We start from the raw sequence: 21821 nt of genomic DNA on the forward strand, positions 1-21821 counted from the left end.
TTTCCAGGTTTATTCATAATCACTCCAGTTAATACTAGCTCAATTACTCTTAATAATAATAATAATCCTGTATTTGTAAAGCTACCCATAGGTTTCCCGGCGCTGGGGGCCGTCAGGAAGATTAAGCAAGCTATTGCCCAGAGTCACATGGTGCTGGGCAGACCCTTGCCGCCGGTGCCGGGGATCGAACCGTGATCCCCAGCATCTGGCGTCCGTCGCCCTGGCCGCTGCGCCACACCTCTTCCACACCGTTTTGCACCAACAATGTTGCAATTAGTACTACTGGGCTCAATGCTGCTTGCATGAAACTAAATTCTTCTGGTAGTTGAGGTTGTATCAGTACTTTCCCCTTTATTACAACTACTGAGATTGATACAACCTTTGCTAGTTTACCCTTTAGTGGTCTAGTTAATGGTACCTTTAAGTATTTATTTTACTGCAAGTAGAAACCTATCTAACATTGGTACCATGTATAGCACTAGTGCCATAGCTCATGATACTAATACTGGCACCACTAAGGGCGTAATTATGAGTGGCGCAATTCCACCCAGAGCAATAACTCTGGATGGAATTACCACGCCTTCAACTACAGGTAGTTCTGAGCCGGTGACACAACACTTTTCTTCACTGCAGGAGAGACAGGAGTTAAGGCAGCACTACAGCCCAGAACTTACCTGTAGGACTTGGCCTTTTTGGTTAAAGTTCCCTAAACTCTTTGCTTTTCCCGTGACAGTTTTCCTGACTTAGAGATGCCAATTTAGATGCTTTGGGTACTTTGCCACGGCTGATCAGTATCAAAGTACAGGAGTTCCCTATGTAAAATATATAGTGATTGGTTGGCCATGATTGGTATGTTTGCCTTACTAGTAGAAGTCCCTAGTGATGTGCACTGTGTGTGCAAGGGCTAGTAATGCAGGGCGCGCAGAGAAGGGAACTTAGGTCTTCAGTGTAGGGCCTGCGCGCAGAATGCTAAATTAGCATGTTGTCCTGACAAGTGCAACCACTTGTCAGGCCTGACTTTCCCTTTTACATACACATAGGGCACCCCTGTGGTAGGCCTCAGGTAACCCCTGGGCATGGTGCAGTGCAGGTAACAGGCAGAACATAAACTGAGGTGTGTGTAATGTTCTGCCAGTGAAAAACTCTCCATTTTGTTTTTCACTGCTGAAAGGCCATTCTAGGACAGAATGGGGGAGGCTGGGTGTTGTGTTTGGTAGCCTAGTTTCCTGTCAGTTTATAATGGAGAGGTGAAGTTTGGTATGTGTGAACTTACAGTGTCATAATGCATCTTTCTGTAAAGGTGGTTTTGTCACTGTGTGTTCATAAACCACTCTTTTAGAAAGTGGCTGAGTTTTGTGCTCTGAGCATTTCTGTGTGTTTCTGAAATGTGGATTATCTGTCTGGAATTAAAAGGTGAGAGGAGCTGGGAGAGGTCTTGACCCGGGAGGGGTTGAGATGGCAACAGGCTGCCCTGCATCTGGAGAGTATGGGGAGGAGAAGCCGGGGAGGTGAAAAGGCCTGGGCTGGTGCTATAAACCAATTGACCCATCTCCTGCTGAGTGATTACGTATCCAGGCCCCCAGTATCAATGGGAGAGAGGTGACACTGGGAGGGAGACACCCAGGACTGATTTAGAGAGGGGTCAGGGACTCCTGAGCACATACAAACTTCAAAGACATTAAGGGGTATAACTATGAGAGCTGAAACCCCTGAACATTGGAATAAAACAGATATGGATTGAGACTGAAAAGACTTGGAACCATTATGTGGTCAAGAGGAACCTCTGCAAAAGAAGGAACAACTGAAGAGACTGTGGTGGATAGACCAATCCTTGCTTCGTGATCTGGGGCTGGTCTGCGGTTTGCTGTTCTAACAAAAAATTTGGCTGTTGGGACTGTGCTCGGAGGCGCTGGGTCCCCCTGCTTGAAGAAGACTGTGCTTTGTGCTGTGTCTTGTAACCTCAAGGGCCCGAGGTGAGCTGGCTCCCTGTTTGGAAATACAGGATCATAAACGTTTCTGGAGAAGTCCCAAGCAACGCGGTGTGTGCGTGCTTTGTGCCGCTTGAGACCCTCAGAAGTTGTGCCTTGTGATCGTGGGCACGGAGGAGATGTCAGGTTTGAGCTCCTCAGGGTCCGGTTGATGTTAAGTAGGTCCACCTCCCGATATCCCCGGACTCCAACCAAAGGTTACGGAGCCCAGAGGCGATCAGGTGAGGGAAGGATAGGGGAAGGGTCAGCAGGGAAAGGGTTCTGAAACGACAAAAACAAACATATACAAACCATACGCAATACAGTCTACTCTCAGTAGGTCTCACTATCGATTGGTGTTTTACTACTCCCCACACCTTCAGTCTAATCAACCAAGAAATCAGCCTAACCAGGCCATCAACAACCACAGTGAGTTCTAACTCCCAATTCCTGTCTCAATCTAAAGCAACCTCCAGTTAGCGGAGTTCAGGCAATACCGGCTTCCACGGTGAAAGCACCGACGCCAATGAGTCCGGCGTTGTAGCGCTCCTTCACCCAGTGAATATCAACACGCTAGGGTTTTCTAGTTCTATGCTTCACACATAGGTATTATTACCCTAGTTAGTCCCAATGTCTCGTTCTCACTATGGTACAAGCTCCTCCGAGCTATGAAATCCTGTTGCGCCCTTCCGACGCTGCCAAATCGCATGTAAGCTCCTCCGAGCTCTGTAATATTGTTGCGCCCTTAGGACGCTGCCAACACTGCAAGTAAGCTCCTCCGAGCTCTGAATTCCTGTCGCGCGTCTTTGGACGCTGCAAAATCGCAAGTAAGCTCCTCCGAGCTATTTGTTTTGGGTGCTCACCAAGCTCTGACAGCAACGACTAAGCCAAGCCGCTGTCTGCCTTGGTGTGTCATAAATGCGGGAGTGCCGCGGTAACGGTATTGGGCGGAGGGTATGAGAGCTCAGCCGTGCTCGGTCCACCGCGCTCACCTGCTACCCCTGGCTTCGCTCCGACTCCTCCTCCAACTCCCGCCGGGACGCCTTGCTCCGAACGACGGGGGCTGGAAAAGGTCTTCGCGTCTCTCGCCTTTTTCCTTCCTGTTTCTTCGGTATGCAACTCCCGCCGGGACGCCAAGCTCCGATGGACGGGGGTTGTAATCTTGGATTCAAAATAACGCACGCCTTCTGTCGTGCTCGACGTCCTCTATATAGACGCCTACTTCCTGGTGCTAGGGCTGCCGGGATTCGTAGTTTTTTAGACGCTAGGTAGGCGCCTAGACCCGCGATTCCTCACAGTATGTCCCCTCCCCAAGCGCCTCCTAGATCCAGGCTTCGTCGGATTCCTCTCGTAGAACCTCCTCACCGCAGCCGGGGCATGAACCGCGTCCGAAGGTTCCCACGAGTCTTCCTCCGCGGAATAACCCTTCCAGGATATCAGGAACCACAACTTGCCACCACGATATCGAGCGTCGCGGATGCTCCATACCTCATATTCCAAACCACCATCCACCCAAACCGGAGGCGGGACTCTACTGGCGGCAGATACCGCGGGTTTCAGCAAACTGCAGTGAAAAACTGGGTAGATCCGCAGGGAACTCGGCAACCTGAGTTTGTACGCCACGGGATTAATCCTTCGTACGATCCGGTACGGCCCAATGAACCTAGGGTGGAAGACACTACGCCACTTAAAAAGTATGTACCTGGTGGATAACCACACTCTATCACCCACCGCATATGATGGACCATCGATTCTCCTACGGTCCTCCCATCTTTTATATTTGCGCTTTGCAGCCTGTGATGCACGTTGCGTTTTCCTGTGAAGAGAACGCAAGGTCCTCAACCGGGACTGCACGGCAGGTTGATTGCCCACTCCCTCTGGTACGGCCACCGGTAGTGTTTTCGCTTCATACCCGAAGTTGGCCCTGAACGGTGACACCCCAATCGAACTATGCCATGCTCCGTTGTAGGCTAGTTCGGCCATCCACAGCATGGACACCCACGATTCTTGTGACTGTGACACGTAACACCTCAGATATTGTTTTAATGTTTGGTTGAGGCGCTCAGTTTGTCCATCGGATTGAGGATGAAAGCTGGTGGAAGTCGCGGACTCAATCTGTAACGCCTTACACCACGTTTTCCAGAAGCTGGCTACGAATTGGGGGCCCCTATCTGACACAATTACCGCAGGCAATCCGTGCAGTCGTACCACGTGTGTTAACAACAGCTGTGCCGTCTGTCCCGCCGTCGGGAGATTGTGACACGGAATAAAGTGCCCCATCTTGGTCAGGCTGTCCACCACCACTAGGATTGCCGAATATCCATCTTCAGCTGGTAATCCGGTGATGAAATCCAGGCTTATATTCCGCCACGGTTGCTGCGGCGTGGGTAACGGGAGCAGCTTCCCTTTTCTTTTACCTCGCTCGCTCTTGTTTCGTGCGCACACCTCGCAAGCGTTGACCCATAGACGGACGTCTTTGTTCATCCTCTCCCACCAGAAATGTCTGGTCAGTGCCTCAGTTGTCTTGCGAATCCCTGGATGACCCGCCAAAGGTGAGCCATGGCACCATTGAAAAGCCTTCTTTCTAAGTTCCTTTGTGGGAACGAACAACCTCTGTCTGTACAGGGGGAGCCCTTCATGGATGGACCGTACACCCTCCTTGGCGCACCATCTTTTCCACTCGTCCACAGAGCGACTGCGTCGTATCTCTTCCAAGAACTCGTCCGCTCTCACGATACAGATCACCTTGGCTGGATCGATGATCGCCAGGGGAGCCGGGATTCCGCCCCCGTCCTTCAGCGCCTGTCGAGATAAGGCGTCGGCTTTCCTATTGTCGATGCCAGGCCGGAATGTAATGCTGAAATCGAATTCCGCAAAAAAAAGAGTCCATCTCATTTGGCGCGGGGTTAAGTGCCGCGCGGTCTTCATATACAGCAGATTACGATGGTCCGAATATACCACTACCGGATGTTGAGCCCTCCACAGGTAATGTCGCCATTCCTGAAAGGCCTTCTTTATTGCCAGGAGCTCTTTTTCGGCAATGGTGTAATTCACCTCTGCTTTGTCTAATTTTTTCGACAAATAGGCCACGGGGTGCAGCCGTCCGGTATGTTTGTCTCTTTGAGACAGCACTGCCCCTATTGCCTCCTCTGACGCATCCGCCTCCACTATAAACGGGACGTCGGTCTGTGGATGTCGCAGTATTGGTGCTGTGGTGAACGTAATTTTCAAGTGTTCGAAAGCTGCTGTTGCTTCCGTTGTCCATTGGAAGGACACTCCTTTCCGTAGTAATCTAGTTATGGGTACCGCAATGTGTGAAAAATCCTGGATGAACCTGCAATAGTAATTCGCGAAGCCTAAAAAGCATTGCACATCCCGCACTGACTTAGGAGTGGGCCACTCACGTATTGCCAGTACCTTTCTGTCGGACATGCTCAACCCTTCTGGCTTCAGGATCACCCCCAAGAACTCTACAGTGGTTACCCCAAACTCACATTTACTGAGTTTACAGTATAACTGATTGGCTCTTAACTTTTCCAACACCAGCCTGACCTGCCAAGTGTGATCTTCCCCTGCCGCCGAGTAGATTAAAATATCATCTATGTATACCACTACAAAGATGTCCATGTACTCGCGCAGCACCTCATTTAAAAAGAACTGGAAAGCCGCCGGGGCGTTACATAGCCCGAACGGCATTACCAAGTACTCGTATAGGCCAAACCTGGTTTTAAAAGCGGTTTTCCACTCGTCCCCTCGTTTAACCCTCACCAAATGGTACGCCCCACGAAGGTCCAACCTGGTATAGATCACGGCCTCTCGCACTTGATCCAACAGGACGCTGATCAGGGGTAATGGGTACCGGTTCCTTACCGTGTTTTTGTTCAACATCCTATAATCACAACAGGCCCTCAATTCCCCGTTGGCCTTAACTATAAAAAAGAGAGGCGAAGCCGCAGGGGAGCGAGAAGGCCTAATGAATCCCAGTGCCAGGTACCGATCAAGATATTCTCGTAGGTGACGGGTTTCGGGATCTGATAAAGCATACACCCTACATGAGGGGACCACCGCCTCGTCCACCAAATCAATTCTACAATCAAAAGGCCTATGCGGGGGAAGCCCTTCAGTCTGTTGTTTATTGAATACCTCAGCGTAATCTGCAAGTGCCTCTGGTAACTCCACGTCTTTTTCGGCTGCCGTAGCCAGGCAGAAGGGAAAGGCTAGTGCAAGGGCGCGTGAGCGAGGGACCTGCATACACTGTTCTGCACAACCCTCCGACAAGAACCGTACTGTACGTTCCTGCCAATTCACTGTTGGATTATGTAGTACAAACCAAGGCATCCCCAGTATTATTTCATATTGGGGTGCAGCTATAATGTTGAATTCGATCTCCTCCTGGTGCTGTCTGTTACCTTCTAGTAAGGTCATCTTTAGAGTTTCGGTGTGGAGAGTGATTCGTCCCGATTTCAACGGTTCACCATCCACCGCTAAGACTTCCTCTGGGGATTCCCGAGGCACTACGTCGATGGACAGCGAGCTTACCAGCCCACTGTCGATGAAGTTGCCTGTTGCTCCTGAGTCCAACATGGCTCGCACCTGATGCTCATGGGCCCCTACTTCCAAGCTGGCCTGCAAGACAATATGTGCTGCGGTGTCCGTAGACTTGGTATGAGTGAGGGAAGGTATCTGCCATACCGTATCCTCCGGTCGTGTGGGTGCGCGCAACTCAGGGTTACTCGTGTCAGTCGCCATGGCGGATACTGCGGCCTTCTTGCCTCTATACGGCATTGCGGGGTTCTTGGGCTTAGAAGGGCATTCACGTACGAAATGCCCTTTTTTCCCACAATACATACAGAGCCCCAAGGCGCGGCGACTCTCTCTTTCAGACCGAGATAGAGGGGGTCTTACGGCCCCGACCTCCATGGGTTCATGAGCTACGGGAACAGGGTTCTGTTCTTTCCGGTGGAATCTACCAGTAGTACCGCTTCCCTGGTATCTGTCTACTCCTCTTTCGGCCATGCGGCCGTCCATTCTCAAAACCAAATTCATTAAGGCAGCGCAGGTTGTCGGCTGCGGATCTATCTGTGCCACCACGTCTTTTAGGTCTTCACTTAGTCCTTGATAGAACAAGGACATTCTTTTTTCCTCCGGCCAGGAGGCCTCGGCTACTAACCGGGTGAAGGACGTGAGGTAGGTCACCAAGTCACTCTTTCCTTGCCTCAAGGATAGCAACTCTTTGTCAGTACTAAACGTGGTTGTTCTTCTATCGAACACACCTTCTAAAGCGGCTCTGAAGGCGTCCCAGTCCGATAGGATGGTATCGTTATTCCGAACCAGAGGGACCGCCCACGACGCCGCATCTCCCACTAGATAAGATATAGCGAAAGCCACTCTAGACTGGTTGGAGGGAAAGGACGAAGGTTTGCACGAAAAATGCAACATTATTTGAGTCAGGAAGATCTGGATCTTCTGCGGGTCTCCCGCATATCTCTCTGGACTAGCCAAAGGGATAGGTGGGGGTACCGTCACATGTACCTGTTGTCCGCTAGAGGACGCTACATCAAAAGGGTTACGGGACATCCTATCCACTCTGTCTCGCAGCTCTGTGGTTTCTAAACGTGAAGCCACCAGTTCCTGCTGCACTAAGGCTAGAGCCTGCACTATGTCCTCTAAGGACGTCATACCCAACACCCCCCCCCGGACCGGGAGGAGCACCTAACTTGGGTGCGTTATTCTGTCAGGTTTGAGCTCCTCAGGGTCCGGTTGATGTTAAGTAGGTCCACCTCCCGATATCCCCGGACTCCAACCAAAGGTTACGGAGCCCAGAGGCGATCAGGCGAGGGAAGGATAGGGGAAGGGTCAGCAGGGAAAGAGTTCTGAAACGACAAAAACAAACATATACAAACCATACGCAATACAGTCTACTCTCAGTAGGTCTCACTATCGATTGGTGTTTTACTACTCCCCACACCTTCAGTCTAATCAACCAAGAAATCAGCCTAACCAGGCCATCAACAACCACAGTGAGTTCTAACTCCCAATTCCTGTCTCAATCTAAAGCAACCTCCAGTTAGCGGAGTTCAGGCAATACCGGCTTCCACGGTGAAAGCACCGACGCCAATGAGTCCGGCGTTGTAGCGCTCCTTCACCCAGTGAATATCAACACGCTAGGGTTTTCTAGTTCTATGCTTCACACATAGGTATTATTACCCTAGTTAGTCCCAATGTCTCGTTCTCACTATGGTACAAGCTCCTCCGAGCTATGAAATCCTGTTGCGCCCTTCCGACGCTGCCAAATCGCATGTAAGCTCCTCCGAGCTCTGTAATATTGTTGCGCCCTTAGGACGCTGCCAACACTGCAAGTAAGCTCCTCCGAGCTCTGAATTCCTGTCGCGCCTCTTTGGACGCTGCAAAATCGCAAGTAAGCTCCTCCGAGCTATTTGTTTTGGGTGCTCACCAAGCTCTGACAGCAACGACTAAGCCAAGCCGCTGTCTGCCTTGGTGTGTCATAAATGCGGGAGTGCCGCGGTAACGGTATTGGGCAGAGGGTATGAGAGCTCAGCCGAGCTCGGTCCACCGCGCTCACCTGCTACCCCTGGCTTCGCTCCGACTCCTCCTCCAACTCCCGCCGGGACGCCTTGCTCCGAACGACGGGGGCTGGAAAAGGTCTTCGCGTCTCTCGCCTTTTTCCTTCCTGTGTCTTCGGTATGCAACTCCCGCCGGGACGCCAAGCTCCGATGGACGGGGGTTGTAATCTTGGATTCAAAATAACGCACGCCTTCTGTCGTGCTCGACGTCCTCTATATAGACGCCTACTTCCTGGTGCTAGGGCTGCCGGGATTCGTAGTTTTTAGACGCTAGGTAGGCGCCTAGACCCTCGATTCCTCACAGGAGAAAGCTAAGTCTGAGACACGCAGAGTGCGTCTCGTGGTGCAGTTCTGTGAGAAAAGGGGTAAAAAGGTCCCGATCCATTACTGGCCGTATAATGAGCGCAGAATTTGTTTTTGATACTTGCCCTTAACAGGGGGAAAGCTCCTAACCCCTTAATTTATGGACAAGGTTCAAAGTGGTTGTAAGGGCAAGATTCTTTATGATTCTTACAGGAAAAATATTCCAGTCAGACTAAAGATAATTTTGTTGGAAGTTTCTTTAAAGTATATTCACTCTATTCATGAGAGTGAGTGTTATAACCTGTTGTGTTGTGTGCATCTTCCTTATTACTATTCTGTCCCTTGCTGCTCAGCCATGTGTGATGTCACTTAGAATGTTGGGTGTGAGGGACTGGAGGAGTTGGCAGTTGGAAGAGATGGGCTGAGCAGCAGGGAGGCTGCTCCTGGTGGGGCTCTTATATATGGGTTTCACAGAGGGCTTTTACTTGAGGCTTTACTAGAGATCTTACCATCATATTTGATCCTGTAACCTGCCTAATAAATATACAACCTGTTCTACGTTACCTGGCTACCTGATTGATGCTTCATTATTACAGTGAGTGAGAGACAGCCAACACGTGTTTCACCCCTTTACATGGCCATCCAGCCTGGGGCTTCCTCAAGGCGTTAAGTTTCTGGATATATCGATAGTATTGTACAGGTTCCTGTGATATCTATTCAAAATCACGGGCGTAAATGCCGGTATCGTCGGGTCAGTCCGGAAAAGAGATATCACGTCTCGTGGTGCAGGCCAAGACGTTGGTGAGGAGCGTATGGTCGTGGTGTGCACAGGGAGACGAAGCGACGCTAGGACCCGCAAGGGTGCGTGTCGTGGTGCAGCCTGAACATCGTGTGCACCAGCAGAAGAAGTGAGTCTCGGACGCGCTGGGTACATGTCGTGGTGCAGCCCGGGTGTTGGTGAGGAGTGCCTGGGCCTCGTAGGCACCAAAAGAAGAAGTGAGTCTCCGACGTGCAAGGGTGCGTGTCGTGGTGCAGCCAGGGTGTTAGGGAAGAGTGCCTGGACATCGTATGCACCGGGAGAAGAGGTGAGACTGAGACGTACAAGAGTGTGTGTCGTGGTGCAGCCAGGGCGTTAGTGAAGAGCGCCTGGACATCGTGTGCACCGGGAGAAGAGGCGAGGCTCGAACACGCAGGGTGCATGTTGAGGTGCAAGCGGAGCGCTAGTGAAGAGCTAGTGACGAGCGCCGGATCAACGTGAGCACCAGAAAAGAGGCAAGTCTCGGATGCGTGGTGTGCGTGTTGAAGTGCAACCTGAGGTGCTGGTGAGGAGTGCCGGGTTAGCTTGTGCACCGAACTGAAGTAAAGTCTCCACAGTGCTGAGGGCGGGTCTCGGTATGGACTGAGATCGCCGGAGCGAGGGCCAAGTCATTGGGGCCCTCGGAGTCCATCAGTAGTGGCCCGGACCGGCAGCCACGGAAGAGCTGAGCCGCTGGCCCGAGTCCACTAAAGCCCGTGATGGAGTTCTGGATCAAGGCCCAAGTCGCGGGAGAGAGTGGGATCGCCCCCCTAGGTAAAGTGGATCAACACCTGGGGTGGGGTGCAGGCCCGGAGGGACACTCTCTCGGCCTCCTGCTCAGTCAGCTGCGCGAGCCATTGCTTCGGCTCGGATCCCGGCCCGTGCTGACCCAGGACGTGGCAGTACTGGGGCCGGAGTGGGAAGCAGTACTTTGTGTGTCATCATTTGATCCATAACTGGTGCACTGTTATTGGAGCACGTAAAACTGTCGTATTACACTTTGCATTATTGCTGCTATCTAACTGTCGTATGACGCCTGACCTCATTTGTGACTAACAAACTTTATGCTTGGTGCGCTACGCACTGCGTTATTTCTCCCTTGCATATTATTTGATTGTAACGTGGCGGATTGTATGATTTGCACAGTATCTGAGTGTATTAATTCTTAATTGCACCGTACAGGATTGTAGCGTGACGCATTGCTTTGTTTCTTCCTGGTACAGGGCATGCTGGTGGTGATACGCATTGCATTATTCCTTCAATTGCAAAGTACATGAGTGTGGCGCTACGTATGGCATTATTTCTCTGTTGCACAGTATAAGAGAATATCAGTACGCATTGCAGTATTGTTTCCTTTTGCAACGTGTGTGTTTCTAGCAATATGACTGGTCTAACCTTTTGTGAAACGGTTAAAAAAGAGCTTAACTGTTGGTTAGACGTGGTGGTTGGTATTAGAACCTACTAACCCACCGGAAAGAATACTACCCATTCTTATATGTTGATTTTGTATTGTGTGGTCGTATCGTATAATTTGTTATATAAAGATTATACTCATTTTATCAATACCCGTGTGGAGTCTATTTGTGATGACATCATGGGGTTATTGTGAGTGTGGTTGCACATACTGAACACTCGTGCCTTGGAGATAAGCCTGGCTGCTTGTGCCAAGCTACTAAGGGGGTGAGCAGGGCTATCTCAGACGGTGTCCTTACTTAGCCTTACGTTGAAGCGAGGGGTCGAGGACGCACGCCTCCAGCATTTGGTGGCGGCGGTAAGCGACAGGGTCCTCCACTTCCAACATTACACAACTATTGCAGCTTATTAGGGGAGCAGAAAACGTCCTCTAGACAAGAAAAAAAGCTGCTCTGAGTACATGCACAGAAAATACCTCCGTCTTTCGCAGTATTGTGGAAAGCCGCATAGTAAAATAGGCCCCATCTCCTTGGTCTGTGAGGTTATTCCCCATTCTGTGGATAAAACTTATAATTAATAGATTTTTGTACACAAATTTTGGCACAGACTGCACCAACCTCCACTGAGCATTAAAAATTAATACAGATAATAATGCTATAAGTGAATTTAAAATCAGGTTTCAGTAGAAGGTACTCTTGAAGGCGTGTTCTAAAACATTTTATGGAGTTTGTGAAATTTGACTAAATGACCACCTTGATATTTTTGAAAACTATTTGAGTTTGAACTTATCGCAAACAGTGCACTTGTAGTGATTGTGACACTCACAAAGGATAATTTTAGAGGAATCTGTGCAAGCACATTCAGTGTATTCTCAGATGTGGATTTAAACTGACGTGCTTAAAATTGGGACTCCGTTATGCTCCCTAATCCCATGTTTCTCTAGATAGAAGATATCTGTTGAAGGGTGTTCTTTTAGAAAAAGGATGTAAGCTATAACCATCTTCCACAAGGCCAAGTGGAACTGAATGTAGTTGGAGTCTACCATCTCAAGAGCCTAGTATAAAATGGTATGAAATTGCCATCAAAAGCAGCTGGACAAAGTAACGTTTTTTTTCTGGCCAGCTGTAAAAGTAAACTAGTGTTTAGGCTACCCGGTTGCAGGCCTTTGGTTCTGAACACATCCGTTTTATATAAATAACGACCTTGGTATTCAAAGGGTCTAACTTCCAGTTTGTAAAGCTAGGGGGGTATTCACAAGGAAGTGGCAGAGAGAGGCGTTAGCCCTCTTGGCTTAACACCTCTCTCGCAAGGCTGCACCCTATTCTCAAGGATAAGGTGCAGCCTTGCTTTTCCCACTGTGATGGTGCTAAATTTCACAAACTTAGCGCCAACGCAGGCACCCTTGCACCAGGGTGCAAGAGTGTCTGCAAGCAGGGAGGTTTGTTTATGTACAGGAAGGTGTCCCTTCCTGTACATAAACAAACCTAAATTGCCAGTTTGTAACTTACATGTGTGCTGCTTCATGCAGCACACATGTAAGTTACAAAACGGAATTTGAAACAAGCATTGGCATAGCCAGTAGGTCTCGCCTTTGGGATCTTATAAGTGTTTAGTTATCCAGCACAATATCCTTGGTGCAACAACATCAAGTGTTGCATGGCTAAATACTTATAAGGTCCCAAAGGTGAGACCTATGCCAATGCTTGTTTTGAGTGAGTGGCTCGTGCAGGTATACCACTGTGAGGTAGAGAAGCTGTGAGTGCTTTTACAGGAGCCCCTGTGACATTGCGCCTCTTCAAAATGTATCTTGGGTCTGGTGTAATACTTCTAGTCCCTATTCCCGTCTTCTTGCATCCAATGCATACTTAAATGTCCCATGCACAGGCGGGGTTGACACTCCTATTACCTCTGCCTTCCAGTGACACTTTACCCATCACAGGTGGTGGTGGTGGTGGACGTGGTGGTGGTGGTGGTGGTGGTGGATGTGGTGGTGGTGGATGTGGTGGTGGTGGTGGACGTGGTGGTGGTGGACGTGGTGGTGGTGGACGTGGTAGTGGTGGTAGTGGTGGTGGTGGTGGACGTGGTGGTGGTGGATGTGAGGTGGTGGTGGATGTGGTGGTGGTGGTGGTGGACATGGTGGTGGTGGACATGGTGGTGGTGGTGGATGTGGTGTTGGACATGGTGGATGTGGTGGTGGTGGTGGATGTGGTGGTGGTGGACGTGGTGGTGGTGGGTGACATGGTGGTGGTGGTGGTGATGGATTTGGTGGTGGATTTGGTGGTGGTGGTGGTTGATGTGGTGGTGGTGGTGGTGGATGTGTTGGTGGTGCTGGATGTGTTGGTGGTGGTGGACATGGTATTGGTGGTGGTGGAGGTGGTGGTGGTGGACATGGTGGTGGAGGTGGTGGAGGTGGTGGTGGATGTGGTGGTGGTGGTGGATGTGGTGGTTGATGTGGTGGTGTTGGTGGATGTGGTGGTGTTGGTGGACGTGGTGGTGGACGTGGTGGACATGGTGGTGGTGGACGTGGTGGTGGTGGTGGACGTGGTGGTGTTGGTGGTGGACGTGGTGTTGGTGGTGGATGTGGTGGTGGTGGTGGACATGGTGGACGTGGTTGTGGTGGTGGACATGGTGGATGTGGTTGTGGTGGGTGGTGATGGACGTGGTGGTAGTGGATGTGTTGGTGGTGGTGGTGGACATGGTGGTGGACATGGTGGTGGTGGTGGACGTGGTGGTGGAGGACTTGGTGGTGGTGGTGGTGGACATGATGGTGGTGGATGTGATGGTGGTGGTGGACATGGTGGTGGTGGTGCATGTGGTGGTGGTGGACCTGTTGGACCTAGTGGACATGGTGGTGGTGGACATGGTGGTGGTGGTGGTGGAAAAGATGGTGGTGGATGTGGTGGTGGACATGGTGGATGTGGTGGTGGTGGTGTATGTGGTGGTGGTGGACCTGGTGGACATGGTGGTGGCGGTGGACGTGGTGGTGGATGTGGTGGTGGATGTGGTAGTGGTCATGGTGGTGGACTTGGTGGATGTGTTGGTGTTGGTGTTGGTGGTGGTGGTGGATGTGGTGGTGGTGGACGTGTATGTGGTGGTGGTGGACATGGTGGTGGACGTGGTGGAAGTGGAGGTGGTGGTGGTTGATGTGGTGGTGGTGGTGGTGGATGTGGTGGTGGACGTGGTGGTGGTGGTGGACGTGGTGGTGGTGGTGGATGTGGTGGTGGTGGACGTGGTGGTGGTGGTGGACGTGGTGGTGGTGGTGGATGTGGTGGTGGATGTGGTGGACGTGGTGGACGTGGTGGATGTGGTGGACGTGGTGGTGGTGGTGGATGTGGTGGACGTGGTGGTGGACGTGGTGGTGGACGTGGTGGTGGACGTGGTGGTAGACATGGTGGTACACATGATGGTAGACGTGGTGGTGGATGTGGTGGTGGACGTGGTGGTGGACATGGTGGTGGACGTGGTGGTGGACGTGGTGGTGGTAGTGGTGGTGGTAGTGGACATGGTGGACGTGGTGGTGGTGGTGGACGTGGTGGTGGTGGTGGACGTGGTGGTGGACGTGGTGGTGGATGTGGTGGTGGTGGATGTGGTGGTGGTGGATGTGGTGGTGGTGGACGTGGTGGTGGTGGACGTGAAGGTTGCTTGCCTCGCCTGGTGACGTACATATTTCCTTACTAGACTAGATTTAATAAAATTATGTGCAATGCTTAATTAATAGTTGATTTGTTAAACAGATGGAGTTAAAGCTCTGCACGTGGCAGACGCACTCAGAAGAAATTATTCCCCGTGTGCTTTTACAATGCACCACGTATGAGGGAGCACAAAATAAGTTTTTTGTGTGTCAATTATATAAAAACCTTTAATCAATCGCTTCACCCTTCCATTGGCTGTGATAACATCACCGATGTAATGCAAGTTATAATGCAGATATTTCTATGACCAGTGCAAGTTTAATGTGAGGTAACAATAAAAAAAGAGTTTCATGTAAATGTGTATTTTCAAAGTAATGTCCATCAAATGTGTTTGCTTTCCTAAGAAATATTGTTATTTATACAGTAAACTTGTTAGTCCTAGTATTACTTTCTCGGATGAAATACATCACAAATTGTCTTGTGAGGCTTTATTTCGGTAATTGAGAATAACTGGCAATGATAACGAACACAATACATTTCGCACAATGGATGTCAGTGGTACATGAAGTGAGAAGAGTGCACCAGCAAGCTACGGTACTGATATCTTAAGGATGACATTGTGGCATTGGAAACATTATGCAATATGCCGGACCCGCAGAAAAGCTGCATTTAATTAAATGAACGGCAGTTGGCTGTTTAGCTTGAACTAAGGACAAGAAACTTTCTTTCTGTCCGAGATGACGTAAATAAATTTGAGTATTCTGCCCTCGTCAGATTTGTTTCGGCCACACAGCTGAAAAGCTATCGGTTTCAGCCATGTCCTCGGCCTCCCTGCGCATAACAACAAGCACGAGATAAGGGTAAGGGACACCTTCCTGTACATAAACAAACCATGTGCACAAGGCAGTCCACATGGAAAAAGCAAAAACAAGGAGAAATAAAGCATTTCTCCTCGTTTCGCCAACTTAAGACCAGGGTTTCCTGGTCTTAATTTTGGCGCTACCTCCTATTCATGCTGCCCTTGTGAATAGGGGGGCAGCGTCAAAATCAATGGGTGTTGCAGTGGAACGCCCACCACAATACCTACTGCACGCCCCTTTCACGCTAAACACAGCGTGAAAGGGAGCCTTATTCACAAGGCAGCGTTAAGCCACGTTAAGGTGCTTAACGCTGCCTTGTGAATAAGGCAAGACCCCTATCGCCACCATAACGTCACTGAAAGTGACGTTGTGGTGGCGATAGGGGCTTGTGAATATACCCCCTAGTGTGCTCTTGCTCTGAGTAAGTGACTTTTAGTGGTATAAAACTTTGCTCTTTATCTTTTAGATCATTGCTCCACCAGTGCGTAAATACTCTGTCTGGATTGGTGGCTCCATCCTGGCCTCCCTGTCCACCTTTGAGCACATGTGGATCAGCAAGCAGGAGTATGATGATTTTGGGCCATCCATTGTTCACCGTAGATGCTTCTAAACATAATAGTACCATGCTGCATCAGGCCAAACAACTACACAGAGAAATCTGAGGAGGCATGGTATTTTCGTAGTTTGCATATGGTACTTGACTGCGGATTGGAAAACTGGAAGACCAAAAGGGACCCCAGTATTGTAGAGACAACATTCAAAAGTTCTGCAATGCATACAACTACTTTTTTGAGCTGTATCATTCATTCCGAATATTCTGTAATGTATTGTTACAAGTATTACTTGCATCCATGAAGGCTTGTGAAAGCACAAAGGAAAAATTGCAAGGTAATAACATTTGCACACTTGTCCAGTTCAAATAAAGTCCACGCGCTGAAAGTGAATTTCTAGACTTTTCTGTGTTATCTGCTTTACCTCTACAACACTTGCTTCGAGGGTTGATCATCTCTCAAAGTCCACTGTAGTTTGGAGTTGTCTTTGAAAATTTCCATATATGGGGAAAAATGCATTAATGGCGTTTGTGTGTTTGACAGGCTTCATTGCGGGGTGAGCTTTTTGCTTATGGAATCGATTAAAACCAGCTTGTTGGCCATGAATCCTAGTGTTGGGAGCATTGACAATGTCAATCATTGATAGTGGTCCGTCTTTAGTGTGTGTGTGGCGAGAGGCCCATTTGAGCCAGATTTCTGCATACATAGCTGGCCTAAACAACACATTTTTGTCTACCAATCCAAGAAAGGAACAGGAACCTGTTAGGTTAATCACAGCTATCAAAGTTAGTTGGGAAAATGCTTATTTCACCAGTTGACCAAGTGTAGTGCTAGTGCCTAGTGTCAAAACTTAATGTAACAAGTCACTCAGGAATCCTGGGTATTTACAAGTAGCTACTTTGTTGTGCCTGATTGCACTGTGCTTGGTATCAGTTTCCATAGATTCATGCAGGTCAAATCTGCTGGAGTGGTATGGTCTACCGCCAGCATACTTACTGTGCTTGGTGATGCAGGCCTCAACTTGCAGCGTTATTGTTCATGCGCCCATCAAGGATTAGCCTGGCTACTGGACAGGTAACAAACATAGAAGGGCATACAATATATGAATACATTAATTTTCAGAAGTGAGTGTTTCATTAGACTAGACCAATATCTAATTAGCCTCACATTTCCACATATGTTGGAACACTTCCACCCTGTAGATTGTAAGCCCACGTGTGCATTCTTTCTGTGCAAATAGTTTCTTTGAGCACCCTTCTATGTCTTCCATGGACCATGATAGAACTGTGCTATCTGTGTTCGGGAGGGCAACCATTTCCCAACTGAATATCAGTCATTATAACTGCTATGGCTCAGACAAAAGACTCTTCATCAATCCAGCCATACCACCATCATCAGTAACCTCTACGTCTCAGACAAATCAAGCAATAAAAAATAAGAGACATTAATTTCATCAACACACTCAATGTGGTACAACATGTTACTGAACCAATAAACCCTAAATGCCGGATCATCAACCTGAACTTCTCACACTCACCAATGATTCAGTGCAAATCTCCCATAATCCTGGACTGGGCCGATCACCATGCCATTCACATCACACTACTCATCATTCAATCCTCACACAGTCCAAAACAGAACAATACTTCATACCCTTCTAATATTTCTTCATCGACAATCTAAAGCTCAAACTCATCTCTCACTCCACCAACTCCACATGTCATGTTATCAAACTTCAAAACAACTTAAATGCATTTCTCTAAAAGCATATGTATATCCAAGCTCCAAGTATCTTGGTACTCAACAGTGTCAAAGATAGCAAATGCTCCACCCGGAGAACGTAGAAACTGACCGCATACTACGGAAGTCTCTCTGAGCAACATGCATAAAACTCATTACATCACCCTCATACAAATGTTATATGAATACCATCTATGAATTTGCAAACAGAAGCAGAATACTTATGAAGACAATCAGGTACTGCATCAGCCACGGCCCTTTCCTTCTAGTCCCACTCTCCACGAGCAAGTCTAATGCCATCAGAGAAAAAATTTAACTGAGAGTGCATTGACCACATCAAGCCTGCATAGCTAGCCCAAAGGTAGGAGAGTTCTGTACATAGTGAAATACAAGCATAAAATCAATTAATAATATCAGAGAAAACCTGTTTGTGGGCGGTTAAAGCATCGTGATGTAGAATCTTCAACTCTTTCCTCCTTTGAAGAAGAGTTGGCGCAGTGACGGTGCAGTCCTGATGGATGAGATGTTGTTTCAGATCCTTGGTGCACAGATGGAAACATCCTGATGTCGTGTTTTTTTTTCTTTTTTACACTTCTTAGGCTGCAGTTTGATGGAGTTCTGGCTGTAAGTATGCTGAGAGCCACCAGAGATGATGAACTTATTGGCAAAGTAAACAAGATACTGGTAATTGTGAGGATTTGGGAGTATAATATGGTATGGTTGTGCAGGCATTCAGTGGACTACACTTGCAAAACCTGTCTTAGGTTCAGTCAGGCTTGTTTGTACCACCTCAAGCTCAATCCTGGGTAGCTATAGCTTCAAGCAACAAGGCTTGAATAAAGGAATTAGTGTAAAGCATTTAACAGTACCAAACAATGAAATAAGAAAGCCACCCAACACGAAAGAAACACAACACTAATTTATAAATTAGATTATATTTTTATGAATTTTTAGAGTCCAAGATGAGGAAATCCACCAGAGCATTCCGGGGATACCAATATTTTTTTTTAACGTAACCTTTAAACTAACTGCAAACAATTATTGGTAACCATAATGTTTGTAAACTTTTGAAAAAGTTTGTAAAAGTTATTTTGACTACAGTGGCCCAACTTGGGCGACCAATTCCAACAGGAAGAAGGTCAGGGGGGGCTAATGAGATAGATTAGGACATTACACGCTGACTTTCGAGTTAGAGGTTCTGATTGTGGACCTCGGCCATACAGTACAAGGATATTTGGCTGCTACTTACTATTTTATACTAAAGAAATCTAAAACTTGCAACTTAATAATTACCGTACAAAAGGAGCTTATCAACACTACTTTCAAGGGTATAGAAGACTGCATTTCATTTCCTCCTTGATATTGACTTTTGTATTTTGCCCTGATGAAGTCCTGGGCTGATAGCCTTGGGGACGAAACATGTGTTGGCTTGGCTTGAAGGCATTAGCTTGAAGAATATGTACAGAAACAGGAAATATATGTGACAAGATTGAATTAAAGAAGAAGAAACGAACATAGAACGGACATTTGGACCTTATTTGACCCCCTGATATAAGAGCTGTTTTGCTTGGTTTACCTCTTTCCAATTAACTGTGAAGTGGGCTTTGCCCATATTTTACGATGTGGGGTGGTCGTCGTATGGTTGACCTTGAAGCAGTAGTTCTAATAGGATATTTACTTTTACTACGAATGTCACTTCCCTGCGCAGAGACTCCCTACCACCTTTCCTTTGTTAGATTAGGACATTTACCTGACCACCACAGTGTTTTCCAGCCCAGTTCCAAACTTCACCGCACAACAGCCGTAGACTTCCATGGAGTGGCCCTGATGCTGTGGATGCAGGAGATGAGGATGCTCAAGGATACTCCAGATGCTGTGTGGTCAACAGGGGTGCCTTTATGATTATTCTTCAGTCCATGAGTAGGGTCGGGCAACTTTGGCCACAGAAGTAGGGGTCCTTAGAAGTCCCCTCTGAGTCATAAGAAAGGCCAGCGACGGTTAGATTACTGATATCCATACACAGTGATCCCAGTGGTATCCTTTGGTGAAGGCTGGAGCCCCTCTCAGGTGACCAATCTGGACACTCCTGGGTCTGGTTGGCTTGGGTGACACTTTTGACCGTCGAGGATTGGTCTCTTGGGGCACCCAGCAGCAGTCAGTTGGGATCTCTTCCGGAGTGGCTAATGACTTGCCGAGTTGAGCTACTTCAGCTTTGACGGCTCTGGTACTGGTTCCAGGGTGTCAGTCGACTGCCCCTTGGAGTTAATTCTTTAGTCTGGGGCTTGACTTTTCCCTGAAGCAGGAGTCACAGGCACAGTCCTCTCTTCACTATCCCAAGGTGTGGCAGGTGAAGTCCAGCAGACGGTGCAGCCTCTCTTTGCACAGTCAAGAGGTCAGCAGGGCAGTACTTCTTTGGTCTTTTTTCCAGTTCAGACATGATCTGAGGTTTAGGGTGCTAGGGGTGCCAAATATATTCTCAGAAAGTGCCCTGAGGGGGCAATGTGGTCACTAGCCAATGGGCTACCAGGTCCCCTCCCTCTTGGTGACGACTTTCTGGCTATGTGTGACATATAGCAATCCCAGAGTGCACGTTTCTGCCCACTCCCAAGATGTTGAGACCATTCCTCATATGTTAGGAGCTTGGTAGCTCACACAAGAGCTGTAGCTACTGGTGGGCTACACGCCCATGGGAAAGCCGGTTAGGGCATTGGTCTCCCCTGTCTGTCCCCATTGCCAGCCTGTCACCCTGCACAAAGGGCAGCCTCTCAGGTGTGTGATCGTTATTTGCCCACCAAAAGCGACTTGGCCTTTGAAGCTCGTCTTTTGGGGTAACACCCTGAGTGGCTTCGTGCAAAGGAGATGTAATACCTTGCCTTGTAGCAGGCTGCTATTGTTCCTAAGCCTTGGAATCATTCACACTACTACCCAGGCAGGCAGAAAGCTGTCTCATAGCCAGTGGCCATGTGAGGCCCCTAGACAAACAGGTTCACAGAGTGGCAACTTTCTAAAAGATGCATTTCTTTAATAGTGACATTAAATTTGAATTGGGTAGGGTGGGCAGAGGCTGATGTTGTGTGACTAAATGTATGTTTCTTATAATCTTGTAAAAAGAAGAAGACTTGTAACTTGTATTATGCTGCAATGTATCATAATTGAATTAATGAATGCTGAGCAAGTTAATAAAAAGAGTTTTTAAAATAAAAAAGAAATATGACTTGTGTTTCAAGTCGGGTTTAATACAATGATTAATTTGATACTTTATAGTACCCAGCCAGGTTGTCCCCTTCAGAAGTTAGCCGGGCTGAAGGGTTAGCCAGTAACCCTGTGTTAGCCAATCAGGCTACTAGCCTTTCCATAGAAAATCAACAACTTAGAGGTGTTGCTGTTAAGATATGTTATGTTCCCAAGTTAGGCCCATGTAGTGAAGCTGCTTATTTCTTACATTGCCCTCTTTTACACACTGTGAACTTTGGCACATATTTGCATGCACGACAATGTTGGATTAGTTTCTCTGAATCTACTCTATTTACACATCTAACTTCGCACGACATTATCATGATGCCTCGAACATCATGTACAAGGCCTCTTTTCGCACTGTCTACAAATGTTGTTCTATCTTCATCCATGGGGCGACAGAGCTATCTACATATCCATAACATCGGTAATCTACAACGTACATCGCAAGGCTGTTTTCTGTTATAAATAATGAGCATCCCAATAGCTTAGCAGAGGAGGCACTTAAGCTGACACCAAAGGTCCCTGCATGCTGAGACTTCTCCATGCAGCAGTCTGACATCTCCGTGAGGGGTGTCCAGTTTGTGATCAAGACGGGGTCCTTCATTCTCTCCCTTCATGTTGTGGGGTGGGATCATCCCTTGGGGAGATTCTTGGCTCTACACCTACATACAATCTAGGTACACTTAGTGTAGTGTGCATAGTATGAGTATGCCTGACTACTGCCTTGTTTATATTCCT

General features: G+C 48.3%; 1 protein-coding gene across 2 annotated transcripts in view; it reads left to right on the forward strand.

The window, feature by feature from the left end:
- LOC146796529 (actin, cytoplasmic 1-like) overlaps window positions 1-20997 on the forward strand; it is a 95002-nt gene extending 74005 nt beyond the window's left edge. The window contains exon 6 of one of the 2 annotated variants that reach the window (XM_085629145.1): window positions 18446-20997. In XM_085629145.1, coding sequence (XP_085485271.1) covers window positions 18446-18457 — 12 coding nt within the window. In that variant the 3' untranslated portion in view covers window positions 18458-20997. Of the gene's footprint in view, window positions 1-16021; window positions 16497-18445 lie in introns of those variants that run through there. The other variant, XM_085629144.1, reaches the window with a different exon arrangement.
- Window positions 20998-21821: the final 824 nt, after the last annotated feature.

The sequence above is a fragment of the Triturus cristatus genome, chromosome 10 (genome assembly GCF_964204655.1).
Source record: "Triturus cristatus chromosome 10, aTriCri1.1, whole genome shotgun sequence".
Classification (NCBI taxonomy): domain Eukaryota; kingdom Metazoa; phylum Chordata; class Amphibia; order Caudata; family Salamandridae; genus Triturus; species Triturus cristatus.